Source organism: Falco peregrinus, chromosome 5 (assembly GCF_023634155.1).
Source record: "Falco peregrinus isolate bFalPer1 chromosome 5, bFalPer1.pri, whole genome shotgun sequence".
Lineage (NCBI taxonomy): Eukaryota > Metazoa > Chordata > Aves > Falconiformes > Falconidae > Falco > Falco peregrinus.
Window position 1 is genome coordinate 115,471,784 of NC_073725.1, and position 20,066 is coordinate 115,491,849.

General features: G+C 58.9%; 4 protein-coding genes across 5 annotated transcripts; 3 read left to right on the forward strand and 1 right to left on the reverse strand.

The window, feature by feature from the left end:
• The first annotated feature begins 105 nt into the window (after window positions 1–105).
• TMEM115 (transmembrane protein 115) lies at window positions 106–3,167 on the forward strand. 2 transcript variants are annotated; one of them, XM_055805010.1, is made up of 2 exons: window positions 106–1,186; window positions 1,931–3,167. In XM_055805010.1, the coding sequence occupies exons 1-2, from the start codon at window positions 303–305 to the stop codon at window positions 2,130–2,132; spliced, it is 1,086 nt and encodes a 361-aa protein (XP_055660985.1). In that variant the 5' UTR covers window positions 106–302; the 3' UTR covers window positions 2,133–3,167. The 2 variants fall into 2 exon arrangements, with proteins under 2 accessions (XP_055660985.1, XP_055660986.1); XM_055805011.1 differs by having other exon boundaries at window positions 109–1,156.
• Window positions 3,168–3,377: 210 nt separating this feature from the next.
• LOC101919936 (transmembrane reductase CYB561D2) lies at window positions 3,378–5,545 on the reverse strand. Its single transcript, XM_055805012.1, has 3 exons — window positions 5,372–5,545; window positions 5,251–5,288; window positions 3,378–4,994 (listed from the first exon to the last, which is right to left on the reverse strand). Exons 1-3 carry the CDS (start codon window positions 5,496–5,498, stop codon window positions 4,491–4,493), a joined length of 669 nt encoding a protein of 222 aa, XP_055660987.1. The 5' UTR covers window positions 5,499–5,545; the 3' UTR covers window positions 3,378–4,490.
• Window positions 5,546–5,713: 168 nt separating this feature from the next.
• Window positions 5,714–10,489, forward strand: NPRL2 (NPR2 like, GATOR1 complex subunit). Its single transcript, XM_055805004.1, has 12 exons — window positions 5,714–5,878; window positions 6,071–6,162; window positions 6,668–6,836; window positions 7,088–7,196; window positions 7,507–7,643; window positions 7,947–8,044; window positions 8,138–8,174; window positions 8,329–8,422; window positions 8,497–8,614; window positions 8,837–8,979; window positions 9,247–9,352; window positions 10,193–10,489. The coding sequence occupies exons 1-11, from the start codon at window positions 5,807–5,809 to the stop codon at window positions 9,312–9,314; spliced, it is 1,137 nt and encodes a 378-aa protein (XP_055660979.1). The 5' UTR covers window positions 5,714–5,806; the 3' UTR covers window positions 9,315–9,352; window positions 10,193–10,489.
• Window positions 9,342–19,948, forward strand: ZMYND10 (zinc finger MYND-type containing 10). The gene is given in 13 exon segments (XM_055804999.1): window positions 9,342–9,554; window positions 9,556–9,587; window positions 10,193–10,301; window positions 10,874–10,990; window positions 12,147–12,200; window positions 12,300–12,452; window positions 14,522–14,610; window positions 14,894–14,994; window positions 16,361–16,533; window positions 16,832–16,957; window positions 18,537–18,658; window positions 18,865–18,990; window positions 19,668–19,948. Coding segments are annotated over 13 exon segments (1,356 nt in total). The 5' UTR covers window positions 9,342–9,485; the 3' UTR covers window positions 19,753–19,948.
• The last annotated feature ends 118 nt before the right edge of the window (window positions 19,949–20,066 follow it).

Here is a 20,066-nt window from a genome sequence, read left to right on the forward strand (position 1 = left end):
GTGCCGCCCCCCGCGGGGCCGGACTACGCGTCCCGACGTGCTTTGCGGCGGGACTCCGGCCCCACCTGGAGAAGCCGGCACCGCCCCCGCACCGCCCACGCATGCGCAGAGCCGCTGTTTGTCCGCGCCCGGCCTGGCCCAGCAGCGGGGCCCAGCGCGGCCTGGCCTGCGGCGGCGGCTAGAGGGGCCCGGGCGTGGGCGGGGGTTGAGCGGGCCTCGGTGCGGGGAGGCGGCCCTGGCGCGGGGAGGCTGGGCGCTGTAGCCCCCGCGGGGCAGCCTCGTGCCGCCGGCGGGGGCCGAAGATGCGGCGGTACCTGCCAGTGGCCCGGCAGCACTTCCTGGCGGCGCTGGCCGGCACCAGCGTGGTTGTGAAGTCGTTGAGCGCCGCCGTCGTCCTCCTCTACCTGCTCTCCTTCGGCCTGGACACGGCCTACGGCCTGGGGGTGACCCCCGGCTACCTCCTGCCCCCCAACTTCTGGGTCTGGACACTGCTGACGCACGGGCTGGTGGAGGAGCGGGCCTGGGGCCTGGCGGCCAGCCTGGCCACGCTGGGGGCGGCCGGGCGGCTGCTGGAGCCCCTCTGGGGTGCTCTGGAGCTGCTGGTCTTCTTCGCGGTGGTGAACGTCGCGGTGGGGCTCCTGGGGGCCCTTGCTTACTTCCTCACCTATGTGGCCTCCTTCCACCTCCCCTACCTGTTCGCTGTCCGCATCCACGGCGGGCTGGGCTTCCTCGGGGGAGTTTTGGTGGCCCTCAAGCAGACGATGGGGGACAGCACCGTCCTGAAGGTGCCCCAAGTCAGAATGAAGGCTGTCCCCATGCTCCTGCTCCTTCTCCTGGCTCTGCTGCGGCTTGCTGTCCTCATCGAGAGCAATGTACTGGCCTCGTATGGCTTCGGGCTCCTCTCCAGCTGGGTCTATCTCCGGTTCTACCAGCGGCACAGTAGAGGCCGTGGAGACATGTCTGACCACTTCGCCTTCGCCACTTTCTTCCCCGAGATCCTGCAGCCCGTGGTGGGGCTGGTGGCCAACCTGGTGCATGGCATCTTGGTGAAGGTGAAGGTCTGCCGCAAGACAGTCAAACGCTACGACGTGGGTGCCCCGTCATCCATCACTATAAGCCTGCCGGGGACAGACCCTCAGGACGCCGAGAGGAGGAGGTACCGCTTGCCCTGCTTCCATGAGTATGGGTAATGAGGGTCGGGTTTAAAACCGAGACAAGGAGGAGCAGGGAGATTTGGGTGCAGGGTGCTGTGGGGGGGCCTTCTCCAAGGGGTCTACTGGGAGCTGCCCTCCCTGCCACAGAAGGGGTGGGGAGCATTTTGGAGGGCTGGTGGGATGTTGTCCTGCACTTCACAGCATGGAGTGGTAGTCGACATGCAGGGGAAGAGCAGAGAGATCCTGGCAAGGGGGCAGGCGGGGTTCGGGGTCCCTGCAGAAGGAAGGGGGTTGTCAGCTGCCTGGGGAGGTGCAGGCTCCGGGCTCAGTTCGTGGCAGCCCTGCACTCATTCATCCTGGTGCAGGGGAAGGCAGTGAGTCAGCCCTGCGCCCCAGCCTTCCCATGTGCCTGGCGTTAGCCTTCCTGACTCCCTGCCGGAAGATTTGGACAAGGTATTGGCGCTCTGCTTTCCCTTGCCCTGTTTTATGCCTTTCTTCCCCTGTTCCCGGAGCGGAGCGGTCTGTGTGCCATCTGATAGCTTCTGAGCGCACCACGTGGCATGAAAACTCTGTGTATTGTAGTCTGGGAGCACGAGTGGGCTTCTGTGAGGCAGTCCCAGGCACTCTGGGTCATCCCCAGCACTGCTGAATCCACCCTCTCCTGCCGGGAAGAAGGCAGGGAAGGCTTGCACAGTTGCCCCGTGGGGCAGAGCTTTTAACCCTTGCTCTGCCCATTGGACCCAGGGTTAACCCACCCATCTGCCCTTGCCCCACAGGCAACTGGCCCTGAAGGCCCTGAACGAGCGACTGAAGCGTGTGGAGGACCAGTCAGCCTGGCCTAGCATGGAGGACGAGGAGGAGGAGGAGGCAGCAGTGAAGGCCAACAGCCCGCTGCTGCCCGACCCTGGCACAGCTGGGAAGGGTGCTGGCCAGGAGTCCAACCTCATCACCTTCCAAGATGTCCCATCCCAGCTGTGACCAGCCGAAATGCCGTCCCCCCTTCCCCGCCCTGTCTCCATCGAAGAGCTGCTAAGCCCCCTCGTGTCCCCCGAACAGCTGGGACGCTCGGCGGGGAGCAGGGACTCCTCCAGCAGCAGAGGCAGGGGGGCTACCTCATTCCAATGCTTCGTTGCTGTTTGTGGCCAGCACTGAGCACCTGGGGGGACTAGACGCTGCTGCCACCACAAGGATGGATTCCTCGAGCTGTTCGCCTTGGCACAAGGCTGTGGATGTCGGTACCAGCAGCGGGGGCTGTTCCAGGAGGGGGACGCGGAGCTGATCCCTGCCCTGAGGCTACTGCACTTGCCCACACAGGAGCAAAGTCAGCAGCACTTCCTTGCTTCTCCTGTGTGCTGGGGGTTGGTCAGAGCGCTCAACTCTTATTTTCTCCTTCTGAAGGTAGTTTTGTCCCCACCCAAGGGAACAGGAAGGCTGGTGGGTTTCATTTCCAAATTCCTTTCTTGTGGGGAACCTTCCCCCACCCCTGGCAGGAGCTCATCCTGACTGGTGAGAGGTCTGCTGGGCAGAGGGTGACACTCAGCCCCTAACAGCAGTGGTCCGGTGCCACCAGCTTTGGGCTTTGTGCATGGGGGGTTCTCTCCTCCTCCCTCTCCCACCCCCGAAGCCAGCCCTGCGAGGAGCCGGTGCCCTTGGCTGCTCCCCAGCTAATCCATTTGTCAGATTACACTAGAAGCTGGAATTAATTTTTACGGTGGGGCTCTCGCTGCTTCCTCCGGCAGCAAGGTTTTTTTCTTGCGGGTAGAATATGGGCTCCCCCTTCTCTTTCCCTCCCTCTGTGTTGATGGGCTTCTTTTTTTTTTTTTTTTTTTTTTTCCTGGATGGAGAGGATGCTCCTTGCGATAGCCTCCTCAAAGCTTCTGATGCCCCAGGCAGTCCCCAGCCCGGGATGTGGCTTGATAGTGTTGTGATTATTTTTTTAAAGGACCACACAAGAAGGTTTTGTCAACCAGGAAAAACACAGATGTTTCGGTATCAATAAAGAGTTCTTTGAAAGAGTTGGCTCCCATAGCAGAGCACAGGCAGGGGGCCAGGCACAGAGCAGCCCCTGAGTGCTCTTGTGCAGGAGCCCGGGGAGGGGATTTCTTCCCAGGTGCTCCCACCAGGCTGGGAGAGACCCTTTATGAGCAGGTGGGAAATCTGCAGGGGACATGTCTGCCCACACCCCAAAAGTCCTGCCCAGGCAGTAAAGAGGACTTGTTGTGCTGTAGCTGCCTGAAATCTTTATTGAATAAAAGCTCTGGATACAGAGGAATTTCCCAGCCTGGGAGCTACTCCCAGCTTTCCAGCCCTGCCGAGCAGGGTATGTGCCAGAGGAGCCATGGGGGTGCTGCAGCAGACAGCCTCACAGCACCCAGCTGCCCCAGTGGTGAGCAGGCTGGAAGGAAGGTTGTTGTGCTGGCGAGAGGAGAGGTGAGGAGGTTCCTTTCTGCCTTCCTAAGGGCTGTTTCACAGGCTGGCTCAAGGGCTCATCCCCCAGGCCCACACCAAGCCCTGCTTCCCCTGTGCTTGCACTGTTCCTTGTGCCCCTCAGAGGGACAAAACAGGCCTTTGCAGGCTGCCAGTATGCAGCCTGGCTCAGTAATTTTCTCTGTAAAATGACCCCCACCTCCTGCCAGGCTGAAGCTTTGCTGTCCCAGCCTGTGGGAAGGATTTGTGCGTGGCAATGGGTGCCCAGATCCACAGCTGTTGGACAGGGCTCACTGCACCAGTCCTGGAGACCACACAAGTCCCTGCATGGGTCTGTGCCATGGGGACAGATGTGCTGCTGTACCATTGCATCTGCCTTGGGTGCTGTCACCTTGCTTTGGCCCTCCTGAGGCTGAAGCCACAACCATGCCCTGTGCTTTTACTGGCCAAGCTGCCTTTGTGGTAGGAGAGGCAGCATGGTGCCCGCTGTAGCCTCTGGGGTGAGCAGGGACTCCCTGCCCTCCTCACCAGGAATGTGACAGCATCTGTCCTGCCTGCTCTGAAGCAGCCTTGGGTAGCAAGGGAAGGGAAAAGGAGCAGGAATCCTGAATGAACCCTCCAGTTCCTAGCACTGAGCACCAAGCTGTCATGGGGACCAGCAGCTTTACCTGTGCTGGGAAACATCCCTACCAAGGCAGGCAGGCATGAGGTGGGCAGCTCCTCATGCACATTGTAGCTGCTACCCGGGGACAAGACACTACGGACAATCCAGGACTAATGAGAGACGAGTAGGTAGAAACTGAGTTCTGAGAAGACCCTATGCAAGTGGGGGACCCCAGAGGGGGGCTGCAAGGGGGAGCCCTGGCCTCACTCACTCGCACAGAGGAAGTTCGAATCTGTGCTAGGCCATTAGTGCTGGCTCCGCTTGCGGTACAGGTAAGCATTGCTCACCTGGTTCATGATAACCAAGCTGGTGAGAAGGGGACACAGCATGGCAAGGTACCAGGAGACACTGGTCACCGAGGTGGTGAACCACAGAGAACACATGCCCAGCATCAGGCTGGCACAGCCCAGCAGGTAGCCTACCAGCCCTGAGGTTGCGTGGTACAGCTTGAGCTTAGCCAGCGTCCAGTTCTTCATCAGTTTGGGGTAGAGCAAAAGCACCCCCCCAGCACACTGCCCACTGGCATACAGCACGGTCAGCAGCCCCATCAGGCCATGCCAGGTCACTAAGTGGGCCTTGCCGTTCAGGTGCTTGTTGTAGGCGATGATGCCCAGACCCAGGAGGGCGCAGAGGAGAGCGAGCAGCTGGAGGGCCCAGTGCACCCGCACTTTGACTTTGCGGGAGAAGGAGCGGAGCAGCGAGATCTCCGGGGAGAATATCAGCAGGGCTTCCGTCATCAGGAATGAGAACTGGGAGACAGAGGCAGGAGGATTGGCATTGGCTGCCCCCACCCCTCTGCCACGGCCGGGGGCAGAACCGGCAGCGGGTCTGTGTCCCCCGGGGCTCGGCGTCCCACCACCCACAGGCAGCTGAGAGGCTTGACCCTCTGTGCCAGCTGCCATCAGCCAGCAGGGCCCCTTTCTCTCGCCCAGCAAGGTGTCCGTGGCAGGAGGGCAGCACGGGGAGGTGGCCGGTAACCGGGGCGGTGGGGATGGCGGGACTTACCGCGAGGGCCATGAGCAGCGGGTGCCAGGAGAAGAGGCCTGCAAGAGAAGGGCAGGCGCTGAGGTGAGCTGAGCTGAGGCCCGGCCCGCCCCGCCCCGTCCCGCCCCGCCCCGGCACTCACTGGATCCGGGCCGCGCCAGCACGGCCACGGCGGTGGGGAAGCCCAGCGCCACGAGGTGGGCGGCGGCGCCGGCGGCGGCGCGCAGCGAGCGGTACAGCCGGGACTCGGTCTCGGCTGTCAGGGCCATGGCGGCCGAGGGGGGAGCCGCCGCCGCCGCCGAGACGGGCGGGCCGGGGCGCGGCCCCCGATTGGGCCAGTCCGCGCTAGGGCCCGCCTCCTCCGCGCCATGCCGTTGCTGAATGGGTGGTCGCTCTGTCGCTCAGGGTGAGAGCCCGCCTCTATCGGCGCGGCCATGTGACGTTCCGTCCTGCAGGATGGACGCTACGGTGGCCGGCAGGGGTCGGGGCGCATGCGTGGTGCCTGCCGCTCTATCGCCCCGCCGCTCTACCGCCCCGCTGCCGCCTCGGGTCCAGCCCGGTCTCTTCTTGGGCCGCCATGGGCGGCAGGATTGAGTGCGTCTTCTTCAGCGAATTCCACCCCACGCTGGGGCCCAAGATCACCTACCAGGTGCGGGCGCGCTGGGCCTGAGGGGCCGGGGCCCGCCGGCGGGGCTGCGGCTGCGGCCTGGTAGCGCCCTGAGGGGAGCAGGGAGGGGGCGGCGGGGCTGCCCCGGTGGGGGCCGGCCCCGTTGGGGGCACGGGGCTGGGGCGGGCTCAGCAGCCGGCTGAGGCTGGAGTGGAGCCTTCTGTGCCACTGCAGGTGCCGGAGGATTTCATCTCTCGGGAGCTCTTTGACACCATCCAGGTGTATGTCATCACGAAGCCCGAGCTACAGAACAAACTGATCACCGTGTGAGTGTGGCCGGCCACCGGGCCCTTCCGGGGGGAGGGCATGTCACTGCCCAGTCCTGACCTCGGCAAGGCTGTGCCAGCAGGAGACAGCAGCTGGGTGATGTGGCAGTGCCGGCTGTCAGCTCTGAGCCCACAGGGATGTCTGTCCCAGCACTCAGCAGGTCCATTCCTATGCCTGCAATTACCCGTGCATGGGGGATGGGTACCTGATTCTGGGGGTGGCTGGTGCTGCACATGCTTCTCCATCAGCCTCAAATCCAGGAAAGTCAAACAAGTCCCAAGAGCTGTGCCACTTTTGAAGGGAGGCAGTTTTCTTTTCTGATGGTTGACCCTATTTTCTTCCCTTCTTCAGACTGTATTTTGCACTCTGAGCATTTGGGGATTAGACATAATTTTTCCTGTGAAGCAGAGAAGCCCCCACTTCCAGAGCTGACTGAACACTAGCCTTGTGTGGGGCTCAGGCCTCCCTGAGGGCGTAGGTGCATTTATACTTGTCTTCTGACAGGACGGCCATGGAGAAGAAACTGATCGGCTGCCCCGTGTGTATCGAGCACAAGAAGTACAGCCGAAATGCTCTTCTTTTCAACCTGGGCTTCGTGTGCGATGCTAGAGCCAAGGCCTGTGCGCTGGAGCCCATAGTGAAGAAGCTGGCCGGCTACCTCACCACCCTTGAGGTGAGGCCCGAGCCAATATAAGCAGAGGCCAGCTGCCTCACAATCCACTCCACAGAGTCACTGGTATCCTGGCACATATTGTGGATCGCGGCATTACTGGGGTGGGGGCCAGGTATACAGCAAGGAGGGGATCATGCTGGCTTTACCCACACATCACTTGAAGTTTTAGGGAGGACAGGATCTGGGATGTATGGTTCCTATAGCCGGTAATCCTGTGGGGAGGAGCTGGCTCGATTTTCTGCTCTGTTTAGCTGGAAAGTGGCTTTATCTCCAACGAGGAGAGTAAACAGAAGCTGGTTCCCATTATGACCATCCTTCTGGAGGAGCTGAACGCCAAAGGAAAGTGCACCCTGCCCATAGGTATGGCAACCACACCAGCCTGGTGGTGAGGGCAGGAGCAGGGCAGGGTGGTGTTGGGGGGCAGCTGGGGCACCCCCCGCACAGGTTGGCTCTGCCTATACTGCTTCTGGCAGCTCCCTCCCTGTCTGCCCTTGGAGCTGGGGGGGCATCTGCGCCAGCCTTGCCCTGGGTGGCTTGAAGGGCCGGGAGGTTATGGGGCTGCAGCCACCTTCCTCTGTGCAGCATGGTGGTGTCCTGGGGCTGTTGTTCACAAACTCCCAAGGGAGCAAAGGTTTTTGTGGGGACTGAGCACTTCCCTTTCCCTGGACAGATGAGTCGAACACCATCCACCTGAAGGTGATCGAGCAGCGCCCAGACCCCCCCATCGTGCAGGAGTACGATGTCCCTGTCTTTACCCAAGACAAGGATGACTTCTTCAACTCCCAGTGGGATCTCACCACGCAGCAGGTCCGTGTCCTTAACTGGGGGCAGCATGCTTTGAATGGGATCTGTTTCCAGCCTACCTGGAGGCAGAGGAGAGTCAGGCTGTCCCAGAGATCACTGCATTAATGAGCATGGTTTGGTGCTCCCCTTGTCTTTGTGCTTGGTCCCGCAAGCAACCCATTCACCCAAGACAAGGATAAAATCTGCTGGGGATGGAACCTGCCTGTGCCAGTGTGCTCCCAGACACAGGGGAGTTTCTTAGGCTTAAGGGTGATGCCTTGGGCCCCTCTGCTGTCTGCCATCAGCAATCACTTCCTCCCCTTCTAGATCCTGCCCTACATTGATGGTTTTCGGCACGTCCAGAAGATTTCTGCAGAAGCTGATGTGGAGCTGAACTTGGTGCGCATTGCTGTGCAAAACCTGCTGTGAGTGCGTGGAAGGAGGCCTGTTCAGCTGCAGGAGGTGGGGTGGTGGGTGCTGTCAGAGAGGGCGTCTCACGTTTCCCTGTCCATCTGCAGGTACTATGGGGTTGTCACACTCGTCTCCATACTCCAGGTGGGTCCAGCCATGGAGTGTGGGGCTGCAAGTGGGATTCGGGCAGTGGCTACACCATCAGAGTGGCCATGTAGGGGGGACAATGGGGTTCAGAGCAGGGCGGGTCTTTCCTGGAGCCGTGGCAGAGCAGAACTAGTTTTCCCTTGCCCTCCAGTACTCCAACGTCTACTGTACCACACCAAAGGTCCAGGACTTGGTGGATGACAAGTGTCTCCAGGAGGAGTGTCTGTCCTATGTCACCAAACAAGGTACGGTGACCCTGTGCTGGGCTGCTGGCAGAGGCGGGGGGAGAGGGAAGCTGACTGGTGTCTTGTCCCTGCAGGGCACAAGCGAGCCAGCCTCAGAGACGTCTTCCAGCTGTACTGTGGGCTGAGCCCTGGCACGACAGTGCGAGACCTCATCTCCCGCTACACCCTGCAGCTCCAGAGGGTGGATGAGAGGTCAGAGCCAGTACTCTCCTGCTCAGTCCCTGAGGGCAGCGGTGACACCAGGGGTGGCAGGGCGAGTGTGGGGTATTGAAGGGGGTGTACCCAACCCCTCTGTCTGTAGGTGGGAAAACATGAGGCAGTGAAATGGCATGGTGGAACCAGAAAGGAGTGAGGGAGCTGGGGTGTCTGACACCTCAGCATTGTGGTCCCGGTCTCTTCCCTCCTCATCCCCAGGAGGCTTATCCAGTTTGGTTTGATGAAGGGTCTTATCCGGCGGCTTCAGAAATACCCTGTCAAGGTCGCCCGGGATGAGCGGAGCCACCCAGCTCGGCTGTACACAGGCTGCCACAGCTATGATGAGATCTGCTGCAAGACCGGTAAGGGTCCAGGCTCCTCTGCATGATGCTTGGGGCCAATGGGAGGCAGAGGGCTGCCTGTGTGCCCAGGGCAGTGCACTGGTTTTGGGGTCTCCCTTGCCCCTTTTGGAGCCTTCAGACTGCAGGGAGATGGGACTCGGGGCTAGGTTCTGTGCTGAGCTGGGCTGCCAAGCCCATGCTGCTAGGGGGAGAGTGGGGGAGCCCAGCCAGCCCCCCAACACTGCTTCTGGGCACCCCCCTAACAACCTGCTGCCTTGCCCACCCCAGGCATGAGTTACAAGGAACTGGATGAGCGCCTGGAGAACGACCCCAACATCATCGTGTGCTGGAAGTGACGGCAGGGATGGCAGCCGGGGCCCGCCCCGGGGCTCAGGTGTCCCCTGCGCGTCCGCCGTGCGTGTCCCTGGAGCCCACTGCGCCCCGCTGGCCGCGGTCGCTCCCCCGCGCCGCCAGGGGGCGGTGGAGGCGCCGCCAGGGGCCCCCGTTGCTATAGGGACGTCGCCGCCATGGCCGCCGCCGCCGGGCCGGCGCCGCTGCTGCCCGCCGAGGCCGAGGCGCTGGTGCGGGCGCTGCGGGGGCACCGAGCTGCGGGACATCGGCGGGCAGGGGTGCGGAGACGGGGTCTGGAGCGAGGGGGCCTGGTCTGGGAGGGGTGAAGGCGAAAAAGGGGTTCTGCATTTGGAGTGTTCCCACAGGGGCTGTGGGGGGAGAGGGGAGGCACCGGTTCTGGGGCCTCCCCAGAGGGTCGGCTGTGGAGTAGGAGGGCTTCCCGGGAGGTCTAGGGTGGAGAGGAGTGGCCCAGTTTTGAGGTGACTCCAGAAAGTCAAGGTGGGGTGGGGGTAGAGGAGAGGCCCCCATTCTGGAGCCTTCCTGCAAGGACCGGGGGAGAGAGTGGGATCCCAGGCCTAGGGTGTCCCCAGGGCATCAGTGCGGGTAGAGGTGGTGGAAGGGAGGATGTCCAGTTTTGGGGTCTCACAGTGTAGGTGTTGGGGTCAAATGGGACAGCAGTGGGTTTGGGGCTGCCCCAGGGAGCGCAGGCTTAGGGGACACCGTGGGGTTTGGGGGTGTCTGGCAGGCTTGGGGCATTTCCTAGGGATGAGGGTGCCAGCAGCAGGTTCCCCTGTATGGGGGTCCCTCTCCAGGAGTGCAGTGGAGCCCCAGGGCTGGTGGCCAGAGGTCTCTGGCACTGATGTCCTTGCTGGCTGCCCTGCAGATGGCTTTCGCAGCACGAGTGTGTGGAGAAGCTCAACATGCACGCCATCCTGAGTGCCTCCATGGGTCAGGAGCAGCTCCTCACTGAGCTGCTGGTCACCTACGCCAAGGTGAGCCTCCTTGGGTGCAGTAGTGATGCCCATGCCAGGCCTTCAGCCTCGAGCTAGGGTTGTCTAATGGACAGTGTGTAATTTTTGGAATAAACCGGTGAAGAATCTGTTTCCGGGAAAGACTTTTGACTGCTGGTTTGCCAGTTTTGCTTTTTAAAAATATTAAAGGTCAAGCTGTGGTATTTCTACTTGCTGGTCTCCGGTTCCTCTCTTGGAGTTTTGTTTTGATCTCATGCGTGGGCCCCTCTGACTGCAGATCTCTGCCTTATACCTGAGGTGTCCCAGCCCCAGAATGTGCTGGACTGCACCAGGATGTGTGGTGCTCAGGACCTGCCCAGCTCCTCAGGGTCATCTTTCCCCTTTGCAACCACAGGAGCTCTTTCTGCCCGTTGGTCTGTGGATGAAAAGCTAACAATTTGTGAGCTGGGTGAATACACACACGGTGTGTCCCAAGGCTGCCCCTCTTTGGGGGCTAACTCCAAAATCTGTGTGGCTGAGCATTACCAATAAAACTAGTTGCCTCTGCAGCACTGGTCTGAAGGGCTTGATTCCCCCATCCGTTCCCTGTCTAGATTCCTGTTCTCATTGGGGAGCTGATTTCTGTGGAGATCTGGAAACACAAGATCTTTCCTGTGCTGTGCCGGCTGGAGGACTTCAAGCCAAGAAATACCTTCCCCATCTATGTGGTGGTGAGTAGAGGGGGCAGTGGGAGCAAGCCTGGAAATTGGGCAGGTACCACTATGCTTAAAAATAAATCTCACCCTGGAGATCTCAGAGCTAGGGTTTTATATCTCACCAGACTAAGAAGCTGCAGTGGACAGTGTGACACAGTGGGAAGCACGTGGTTTCCCAAAGCTGTGGCAACAAGGCCATATGCTTGCCCCCAGGAGGGACAGGGACCTACTCCCAGGGAAACTCAGCTCTGTGGAGGTCTGTGCCCCTGCCTAATCCCGCACAAGGGCTTGCGAGAGCTGCTGGATGTAACAAAAGCTGCTCCCTGAGGCAGCTGTGCTCCTGGCTTGCAGCTCCCAGTGACTCAGTGCTACCTGCACTCCCAGGCAACAATGCCCCTGAGGTTTTTGGCCCCCCCTGAATACTGTTTTTCTCTGGTACCTCTAACCAGAGGGCTCTCCGAGGTTATCTGCCTCTGGAGAAAGTGTAAGAAAAATGTAGCTTTTTTTCTTACTGCGCTCCTGGGTGCAACAGTCCCTTGGGCCATTCTTAGCAAGGGAGCGATTTCGGGGAGCTGGACTTCCCTGTGGAAGGATGCAGCCCTTGACCTAAGAGACATCGGCCCAAGGCTTGGAAGTTTTAGCCCATTTTCAGTCCAGGGCAACATCTTGCTGGGGCAAAGTGGTTGCTTCCCTGGGCAGCTGTTTGCCTGGAGCATTGCCTCAAGGCAGTTACCTCCTGGTTCCCAGTCGGAACAAGGCTGTCTGCTCTGGTCCCAGGGGGCTAAGAGCAGCACAGCCATACGGAGCACTGTCCAATCTCAGGCAGTGGCTCTGTGCCGGTGACAGGGGCTGCAGCTTGCCCAAGGGCTGTGGTTGTATTGCCACTGTAGTGCAGAGGCAGAGCCCTGAAAAGCCCTGCCTGCTGGGAAGCATGGTTCTCTGTCAGCATTTTATAGTGTCATAGGCATGTTAACATAAATATTAATATGAACTGCATGAACTGGAGTTGTTCTAAAGATTACATCACTTGTATTTGGCTCTTGGACTTCTGTTTGGCCACAATTACATAAGCAGCTTCTTAGAAGAGCGCTTTTCCCAGTCCCATTGCCTGTGGCCTCAGTACTGGTGGCTGCTCTGCTGTTGCCTCACTTTTGCCATTTTCCTCCCACAGCTGCATCATGAAGCCTCCATCATTAACCTCTTGGAGACAGTGTTTTTTTACAAGGTAAGAGGCAGGTTCAGCTTTCTTCAGTGTAACACCCTTGGGGGTGGAAAGCCACAGCAGTGGGGCCTGGCCCTCTGTGAAACTCTTGTTATTGTGAAGGAGATCTGTGAGTCAGCAGAGGACAGCATTCTGGATTTAATTGATTATTGCCACCGAAAACTGACCCTGCTCGCAGCTCAGAGCACCAATGGACAGACAGCAACCCCGGTGGAGCTGCATCCTGAGGATCTGGCCAGCCCCTCATCTATGAAGGTGAGGAGAAAGTCCTGTAGCTCATTGGGGTCACATATGATGGAGGATATGGGCAGCCTGAAGAGGCACAGGGGGGGGCCTTCCCATGGAGATCACTTTGGCTGCGGCTGTGGCACCTCCCAGCCATCTCAGAGGGTGTCTGGTGCTGATGCTTGTCTGCTGGGCCAGCAGCTGCACCAATCTTCCTCCACCTTGCAGCCACTCTTTCACCCTCCCTTGTGACAGTGCCAGCTTGAAGCCTCCTGCAGGACACAGTCTGAACTCTGAGGGGTGGGGGATGCTGGAGAGATGACAGTTAGGCAAAATATGCAGTACAGGGGTTTTGGCCATTTGCTGTTGCTCTTGAAAGCTGTGTGGGAGCCTGTGAAACCCCCTTAGTTCAGGCTGCTGCTGGAGCCAGCCAGGGTTAACCATGAGACGGATCCTTCCCTAAATCAATGTGCAATATGACTAGGAATTATCCTAATCTGTTTCCCCCCAGCTTCCTCAGCTGTTTGAGAAATACCTCCTCTCTGTGCTGGTCTGAGCCAACAGCAAGCCTGGAGTTGTTCCTAGTCAGGTGCCCCTGGGCTGCCATGCCCACCTTTCTGGTGTGGGATGTCTCTTCTTCTGGTACTTCTCAGCACCTGGAGTTTTCAAACTGTGCACACCACAAGGAGCATCTGGAGAAGCAGAGTTAAAGTGATAGCCTGCAAGCTTGGCTATACCTCCCTGTGTTGCCTCCATCCTTTGGCTTGTTGCCCAAGCACATGCTCCTCTTCCAGAAAAGGGAAGGAAGTGGAGGGCTCTGGAGCACAATAGAGATGTTTTCCAGGAAATGTTTTCCCAGCTGGGGAGGGGAAGGGGGTGTCTCTGTCAGTGCTTTGACATGGCTCAGGTTAAAAAAATGTCCTTTTCTAGCCAATAGGGTTCTAAAAAGGGCTTCTCTTGCAAGGACCCTGGTTTCCTCTGATTCATTCCAGGCCCTCCTGACTCTGCATACAATAACCCCTTATGAAAAACCTGTTCCTGCCCTCTCCTGTGTTGTGGAGCCTGTTGCCCTTTGTGACTGTGCATGGTGGTAACCCCTGGAGCAGGACCTGTTCTGCTGCCCCCCAGAAGCACAGGCAAAAGATAGTCCCTGCCCAAAGGTAGCAGCGATGAGGTCTGGATATCAGGAGGAGCTGTAGGAAACAGCCTCACCAGGGGAGTTTGGAGAGGGAGGTCAGGGGGAAGAGACTGTAAGGCTTTCTTAGTAGCATGTGGGGCACTGGTATGGGGAGCACAGGCCTTCTTACTGCAGGAATTTGGAAAAAAACTGTTGCAGTGGCACTTCAGAGAAGTAAGAGTTGCTGAGGTCAGTGCTCTGCACACGAAAAATGTGAGGTGCTGAGCATCTGGGACTTAAGAGGAGAAGTTCAGTCTGGGCCAGGGAGAAGGACTTGACACCTCTCAGCCTAGCATCCCGATAGTCTCAAAAGAGGCTGGGTCAGAGGGTGGTCAGGCTGTTAGCCTGAGCATGTGGGGGGATAAATGGGGCTCCACACCACCTGCGAAGGGAAGGAGGCTGGGTGGCTGGTGAGCATGGCATAGCTGCGGGCTGGGATAACCACAGGCTGATATTTAGCTGGAGGGGAGAGGCAGATCCAGGAAGGGTGGATGTAGGACTGCAGCTGTGCCAGGGCCGAGTTCCTTCCTCCTCTGCTGATCGTGCAGCTCCCCCCTTCCTAGCTTCACAGGTCTCTTCAGGCCCATGGGCCACAAGATGATCCCAGAAGGGCAGAGAAGAGTGGTCTGGTACTGGCCTCTTTCAGGGGGTGTCCCTGTGCCAGGGCACTGCTGCCAGTAGCCACCCGTGACCTGTTAGGGCGAGAGAGATGAGGGACAAACAACAATGGGCTGCGACCACTTCTGCATTTGCCCTTGCAAACGAGCAACAGTGGCACAGTTGAGATGAGAAGCAGTTTGATTTGCAGGGTTCTGGTTTCCTCCCCAGTCTGTGGTTACTGATGCACCACCAACAGCCTGCCTCCCTGTAGCTCCTGGGAAATGGGGCCTGAAATCCTGAGGCTATGTTTGTCCCTCCACAGGAGCTGCAGAAGCAGGCAGAGATGATGGAGTTTGAGATTTCCCTGAAAGCCCTGTCTGTGCTGCGATTCATCACCGATCAGGTAGAGAGGTAGGTGCCCAGGAGCAGCAGAGGTGCCAGGCTCTCCAGTTGAGATTCCTGTGGGGTCACAGCAGGTGCCTGGACCCCTTTCAGCAGCTGGCTGTATCCATGGTGGCAGTGGCACTGTGGCCCAGGAGGCAAATGAAGCAGTGCTCCACCCTGCTCCATGGCACTCCTGGGAACCCAGCTTATTGGTTTTTTTTCCTGCCTTGCTCAGTTGCCTCAGGGAGCTTTGTATCTGTTTTGGCACTTGTCTTCAAGCACCATTTCACCCTTTCTGTCCCATCTCCAGTCTGCCCCTGAGTGCACTGACACGAATGCTGAACACCCACAACCTGCCCTGCCTCCTTGTCGAGCTGGTGGAGCATTGCCCCTGGAGCTGCCGGGAAGCAGGTATGGATTGTGCCCTGTGGTACCTGGGGCACTGTGGTGGTATGCTGGGACATCCAGCCTCTTATGGCTCTGCTGTAGGAGGCCTTGCAGAAAGCTATTCCCCCTCCAGCATCCCCTCCCCTTGCTCCTCACTAGTGCCTGAAGTTGTTCAGCCTGAAAGCAGCTGCAGCACAGCTGAGCTGGGAGCCCAGCAGTGCTCCCAAAAGCCAGTCCTCACACAGGGCAGTGTCTTCTGAGCTGATCGTGGACAGACCAGGAGCGTAGCATGTCTGACAGCCCCACCTGCTGCTCTGAGGAGTCTTGTCTCAGACACAGAAAGGCCAGAGTGTCAGTCCCAGCCTGTCTGCACCTTTCTGGGACAACACTAAGAATTAGAGCCAGACATGGGCTCTCCCAGGGAGCAAACTGATTGCCCCGAAGCTGCTGGTTATTGAGCTCTGCTCTTGCCAAAGGCCTTCCTGATCAGGTTGTGCCCATCAGCCATCACCTGTGCCATCAGCCCTGCCTCCCACACCTCTGCAGCCAGGTGTGCCCCCCTGCAGCCCCCCAGCTTCCCCACTGCCTGCCTCTGAGCAGTGGTGGGGCACAGCCTGGGGTGTGGGAACCCACATGCCTCTCCCCAGCCCTGCACCAAGGTGGGTCATGGTGCGTGCAGGGGCAGAAGAGATGCTGGGAAGCACATGGCTCTGTGCCTGCCGAGAAGAGCCCAGCTGGATGTGGGAGCTTTCCTCCTTCCTCCAGCCAGGAAACGCATTGCTTCTCTCTGCCTGTGTGCTGGGGGTGTCAGAGGGAGCTTTGATCCAGGGCCCCAAGGGAGGGATAGGAAAGGAACAAGAGTGCAAAGATATTTCCAGGCTGTGCAGATGCAGAGTTACATCCTCCTCCATCCCCCAGAGCAGCACAGCAGCTCCTGGAGCTTGTTTTATCACTTCTGTTATATTCATACTACTTCCGGCTTCCACCAGCAGAAGTAACTCCAGAAGACTGGGTATTGGCCACGCTGGTACCCCAAAACATGCCTCTCCAGCCACTCTGTTGTTGCAACATGGGCTCCCCCACCACCTACCGGTGCTCTACACTCCTGACCAAGTATGGAGGAAGCTATCTCAGGGATTTTTCCATTCCTGCCGTAGTCCTATTGTTTTAAAACATGTTCTTTATGCTTTTCATGCTCTGTAGTATTTTGTCTCAGTACCAAGTAGGCTGCTTTGCTGAGCAAAGGGGTGGGGAAACAGAAGCAGGCAGAAGCAGAGGGGCTTGCTTGTGGTGAAGTGAGGCAGTGAGCATAGGCCAGCGTCCCCACCTCTCAGCTGTCTTCCCTCAGGCAGCACTGACTCTTCCTGGAATTGTGTGTTCTGTCCCTCAGGCAAGCTCAAGAAGTTTGAGAATGGTGCATGGCACGTGATGCCCCCTGAAGACCAGGTGAAGATGACGAAACTCGATGGGCAGGTGTGGCTTGCCCTGCTCAACCTCCTGCTGAGCCCTGAATGCCAGCGCAAATACCACTTTGATGGCTTCAACAAGAGCCAGCTCCTCAAGGTAAGACCCTACACCACGAAGGCCACAGGCTCTGCAGCACAGAGTAGGACCTTGCCTGCACTGGGCACCTCCGGCATCTCTCCCCATCCCCACTATGGGCTCCTAGGAGCCAGTGGTGGGAGAACAGCAGGGTCTGTCACCATGCCAGCAGCAGCAAAGCTTGTGTTTGCACCTTGTGGGACCCCCATGGGTCACTCTGCCAGTGCCCCACAGATCCCTGCTCTTGCCACACTGCTTCACCAGCTCTGGCTCCCTTGTCTTGACCCCTCTCCATTCACTCCCTTCTCCGTGACCACAGCTCCGTGCATTCCTGACGGACATCCTCATTGACCAGCTGCCCAGCCTGGTGGAGATGCAGAGATTTCTGAGCCACCTTGCAATGACAGAGCCAGCTCCCCCCAAAAAGGACCTCATCCTGGAGCAGGTATCCTGTGGCTCTGCCTCCACCTCTCTAGCTGCTCTGCTTTAAGCCTGATAGCTCCCCTGACCCCTTTTCCTCCCACCAAGCTCAGCTCTGGAGAGGTGGTGCCCTGGTAAAGCCGCTGAGCACCCATTTCACAGTTACACCTTTCTTGCCAGCAAAGTTGCCTGTGTGTGACATGGGAGCCTTGTCCTGCTGCCACAGTGGCCAAGCAGTCACATCTAAAGGCATAAATGCTGGGTTATAAACAGCTCTCTAGACTGCATCGAGTTCCTGGGGTGGTGACGGCATGGGACAGAGATAACCCCTGGCTTGTTTTGACTGTTAACAGCTTGGGAGTTGGGCCCTGAGGGTCTTCAGACAGTGTGAGGTTCTTGGGGTGTTTAATCCATGCAGTGGTAACCTCTTGAGCAAAGTGTTTCTGCTTCTCCTGGGCTGAGAGGAGAAACTGGGGGCAGGGGGAATATCTGCAAAGAGGCATCTGGGAGAGCAGAGGCTCTACCCCGCTGCTGGAGGCTCCCACACCACTTTCCAGAGTGGATGGGTCGGTCGGGCAGCGATCCCTGGGGCTGTGCAGAGAGGGAACACGCTGCCCCCAGTATGGCTGGCTGCATGGCCCTGGTGGAGGGTGATGTGCCCCAGCCGGAGCTGGCTGTGGGTGGCTGGACGCAGGGAAAGGCTGCAGATCAGTAAGCCAAGTGGCTGGGGCTGAGAATGGCAGCAGGGTGGAGGTGGTTATGGATTCGCTCCACATGCCTCAACTGCCAGCGTGTCAGTGGGGCAGGGACAGGCAGCTGCCGCACTGGGGACCTCATCCAGCCCCTGTCTGGGCTGCTGCCCTTCTCTGTAGCTCTGCTTTTGTGCTGGGGCTGCTTCTGCCTCTGCCAAGGGCTGGGGCTGAACCCCAGGAAGTAGGCAGGGGGAGCCAGCTCGAAGCAAACACATGGGCTCCCTGCTCTGCCCAGAAAGAGGTGAACTCACTCCTTGTCACCAAGCCAAGCTGAGGAAAGGAGTTTTTCCATTTGGCTGCTCCTGGAGCAGCCTCCTCCCCTTTCCAGGCCTGGCTATTTTTACTCTGCTGGAGAAGGCAGTGCTGTTTGAAGTAGCATCATCCACTCCAGAGTCTGAAATCCCCACGCTGCTCTTGGCTGGTGCTTTCCTTTTCGTGCTGGCCAGCCCTTCCCTGGGTGTTCATCTTCAGGGAAATGACGAGTGGAAAAATCTGCTCAGGCAAATGGCTCCAGAGCACGGGGTTCACACTGCTGCCGGCACATGGGGCACTGAGATCCCAGGGTTTTCTGCTCAGGAGCCTTGGGGCTGAACTCTCACTTGCAACCGGGCCCTGAAGGTTTTGCCTTGTTTCACCTAACGCTTGCTGGCAAATGGATCCATCCCCTCTGTGTACCCAAAAGCACACCCTGGCTCTCTGCACCTTTGCCTTTTCCCGTGCTGCCTCCACTCACGCTCCTGGAGGGGCACGCTTCTCATACCTGGGGCTGGCTGCCCCCCAGACACCCCATACTGCGGTGCTTTTGACTGGGCTGTGAGCACCCTTTTCCTCCCCTTCTGCCTTTCCCACCAGGTTCCCATCATCTGGGACTATATCCTCAAGAAAAACACTGGGAAGTGGGAGGCCATTGCCAAGCACCAGGTGAAGCATGTCTTCAGTCCCACTGAGGAGGAGCTGAAGCTTCAGGCACGCAGGTAAGGCCCTGGCACATGCATACAGGGTGCCCAGTGGAGCCAGTATCCCCATTAGCAGGGGCTGAAACTCAGCACTGAGAGGATGGAGTGGTCTGTGGTACTGGCTGGGAATGTTACCACCTCAGTAGTGGGGTGCAGTGGGGACAGCTTGCTGCTTGTTGGCAGTTCCCTGGGAGCAGCCTCACCCCCTTTTCTGCCTGCTGCAGGTGGGCACAGACCTACAGCCTGGACATGATGGAAGCTCTAGCCCCTGACAAACCCTGCTGTAGGGTGTGTGGTGCAGAGGCAGCCAAACGGTGCTCTCGCTGCCAGAACGAGTGGTACTGCACACGGTAAGGGAGCCCTGCCACCCCCCTATGTCCCCTGCAGCCCCCCCAGTGCCCCTGCTCCCCAGAGCACCCCAGACCTCATCAGAGGATGCTGTGAAAGGGCCAAGGGAAGCCAGGGGTCCCACTGCTGCTCAGCACTGGTGGCTCTCCACTTGCCACATACCTGTCCCAATCTTCTGGTGAGGCTGATGTGCCGGGACACTGGTGGAGGAGATGCTGGTGAGTGTTGTTTTGCTGCTGCGAGGTGCTGAGCTGCCAGTGCCCACACCAACAGCAGCAACAGGCTGGGTGTTCCATGGTGACTGTCTCCCTCCCCTGCACCTTGGTGGGGCAGGTGGAGAGGAAAGCACCTATGGCTCTGTGGGTGCAGGTAACAAGCTGGGATGTGGCAGCTGGGGTGGTAGCAGTAAATTTAAATCTTCTCTGGTCCTGAATCGTCTGGCAAGGTCTGGTGTTAAACCATCTTAGCCCCCAGAACCGGGGGCCACATCCACCTCCCTGTTGGGCTAATGCTTGGCTGTGCCAGCTCCCCTCCAGTGCCCAGAGGAGTGCAGTGCTGGGGTTTGTCCTTGTCACTGCTTTGCTCCTGGGGATGGATGTGGCACCACTATATCCCTGCTCAAGCTGCGAGCAGCCCACTTCACGGCAGGGCCCCTGAGCAGCAGCCTTCCCCTGCGCAGGGCGTGCCAGGTCCAGCACTGGCAGAAGCACAAGGTTGCCTGCAACCTGATGGCCGGGGTGCTGAGGAGTGTGGATGACCTGTAAGAGGAGCGGTGATTGGCACGTGGCCCGTGGCTTGGCAAGGCTCCCCGCTGCATACAGCCCAGTGACCGGAGGGGAGAAGCCAGCAAAGGCCCCCTCTGCCTGCTCCCAGCCCTGGGCAGCACTGGCTGAGCTTGGTCTTTCCTCTACCGCCACCCCATTGTGCAGCTTTCATCAATAAACCTCCTTCTGCACCCTGCTGCTGCTTGGCTCCTGCGTTTTTTTCTCCTAGCGGAAGATGTGCAATAGCTTCTTCCCCTCCCTTGTACCTTGGGAGAGGGGGAGGTTTTCATTACTCCTCTCTGCAACAACAGAAA

What these genes read in the sequence shown, in the direction of transcription:
- TMEM115 (XM_055805010.1), top strand. Translation starts at nt 303, where the DNA reads ATGCGGCGGTACCTGCCAGTGGCCCGGCAGCACTTCCTGGCGGCGCTG. An exon ending in CCCTGCTTCCATGAGTATGG is followed by an intron (nt 1,187 to 1,930) that starts GTAATGAGGGTC and finishes CTTGCCCCACAG; the next exon opens with GCAACTGGCCCTGAAGGCCC.
- LOC101919936 (XM_055805012.1), bottom strand. Translation starts at nt 5,498, where the DNA reads ATGGCCCTGACAGCCGAGACCGAGTCCCGGCTGTACCGCTCGCTGCGC. An exon ending in GCTGGCGCGGCCCGGATCCA is followed by an intron (nt 5,289 to 5,371) that starts GTGAGTGCCGGG and finishes CTTCTCTTGCAG; the next exon opens with GCCTCTTCTCCTGGCACCCG. An exon ending in CGCTGCTCATGGCCCTCGCG is followed by an intron (nt 4,995 to 5,250) that starts GTAAGTCCCGCC and finishes TCTGTCTCCCAG; the next exon opens with TTCTCATTCCTGATGACGGA.
- NPRL2 (XM_055805004.1), top strand. Translation starts at nt 5,807, where the DNA reads ATGGGCGGCAGGATTGAGTGCGTCTTCTTCAGCGAATTCCACCCCACG. An exon ending in CAGAACAAACTGATCACCGT is followed by an intron (nt 6,163 to 6,667) that starts GTGAGTGTGGCC and finishes GTCTTCTGACAG; the next exon opens with GACGGCCATGGAGAAGAAAC. An exon ending in GTCCTATGTCACCAAACAAG is followed by an intron (nt 8,423 to 8,496) that starts GTACGGTGACCC and finishes TTGTCCCTGCAG; the next exon opens with GGCACAAGCGAGCCAGCCTC.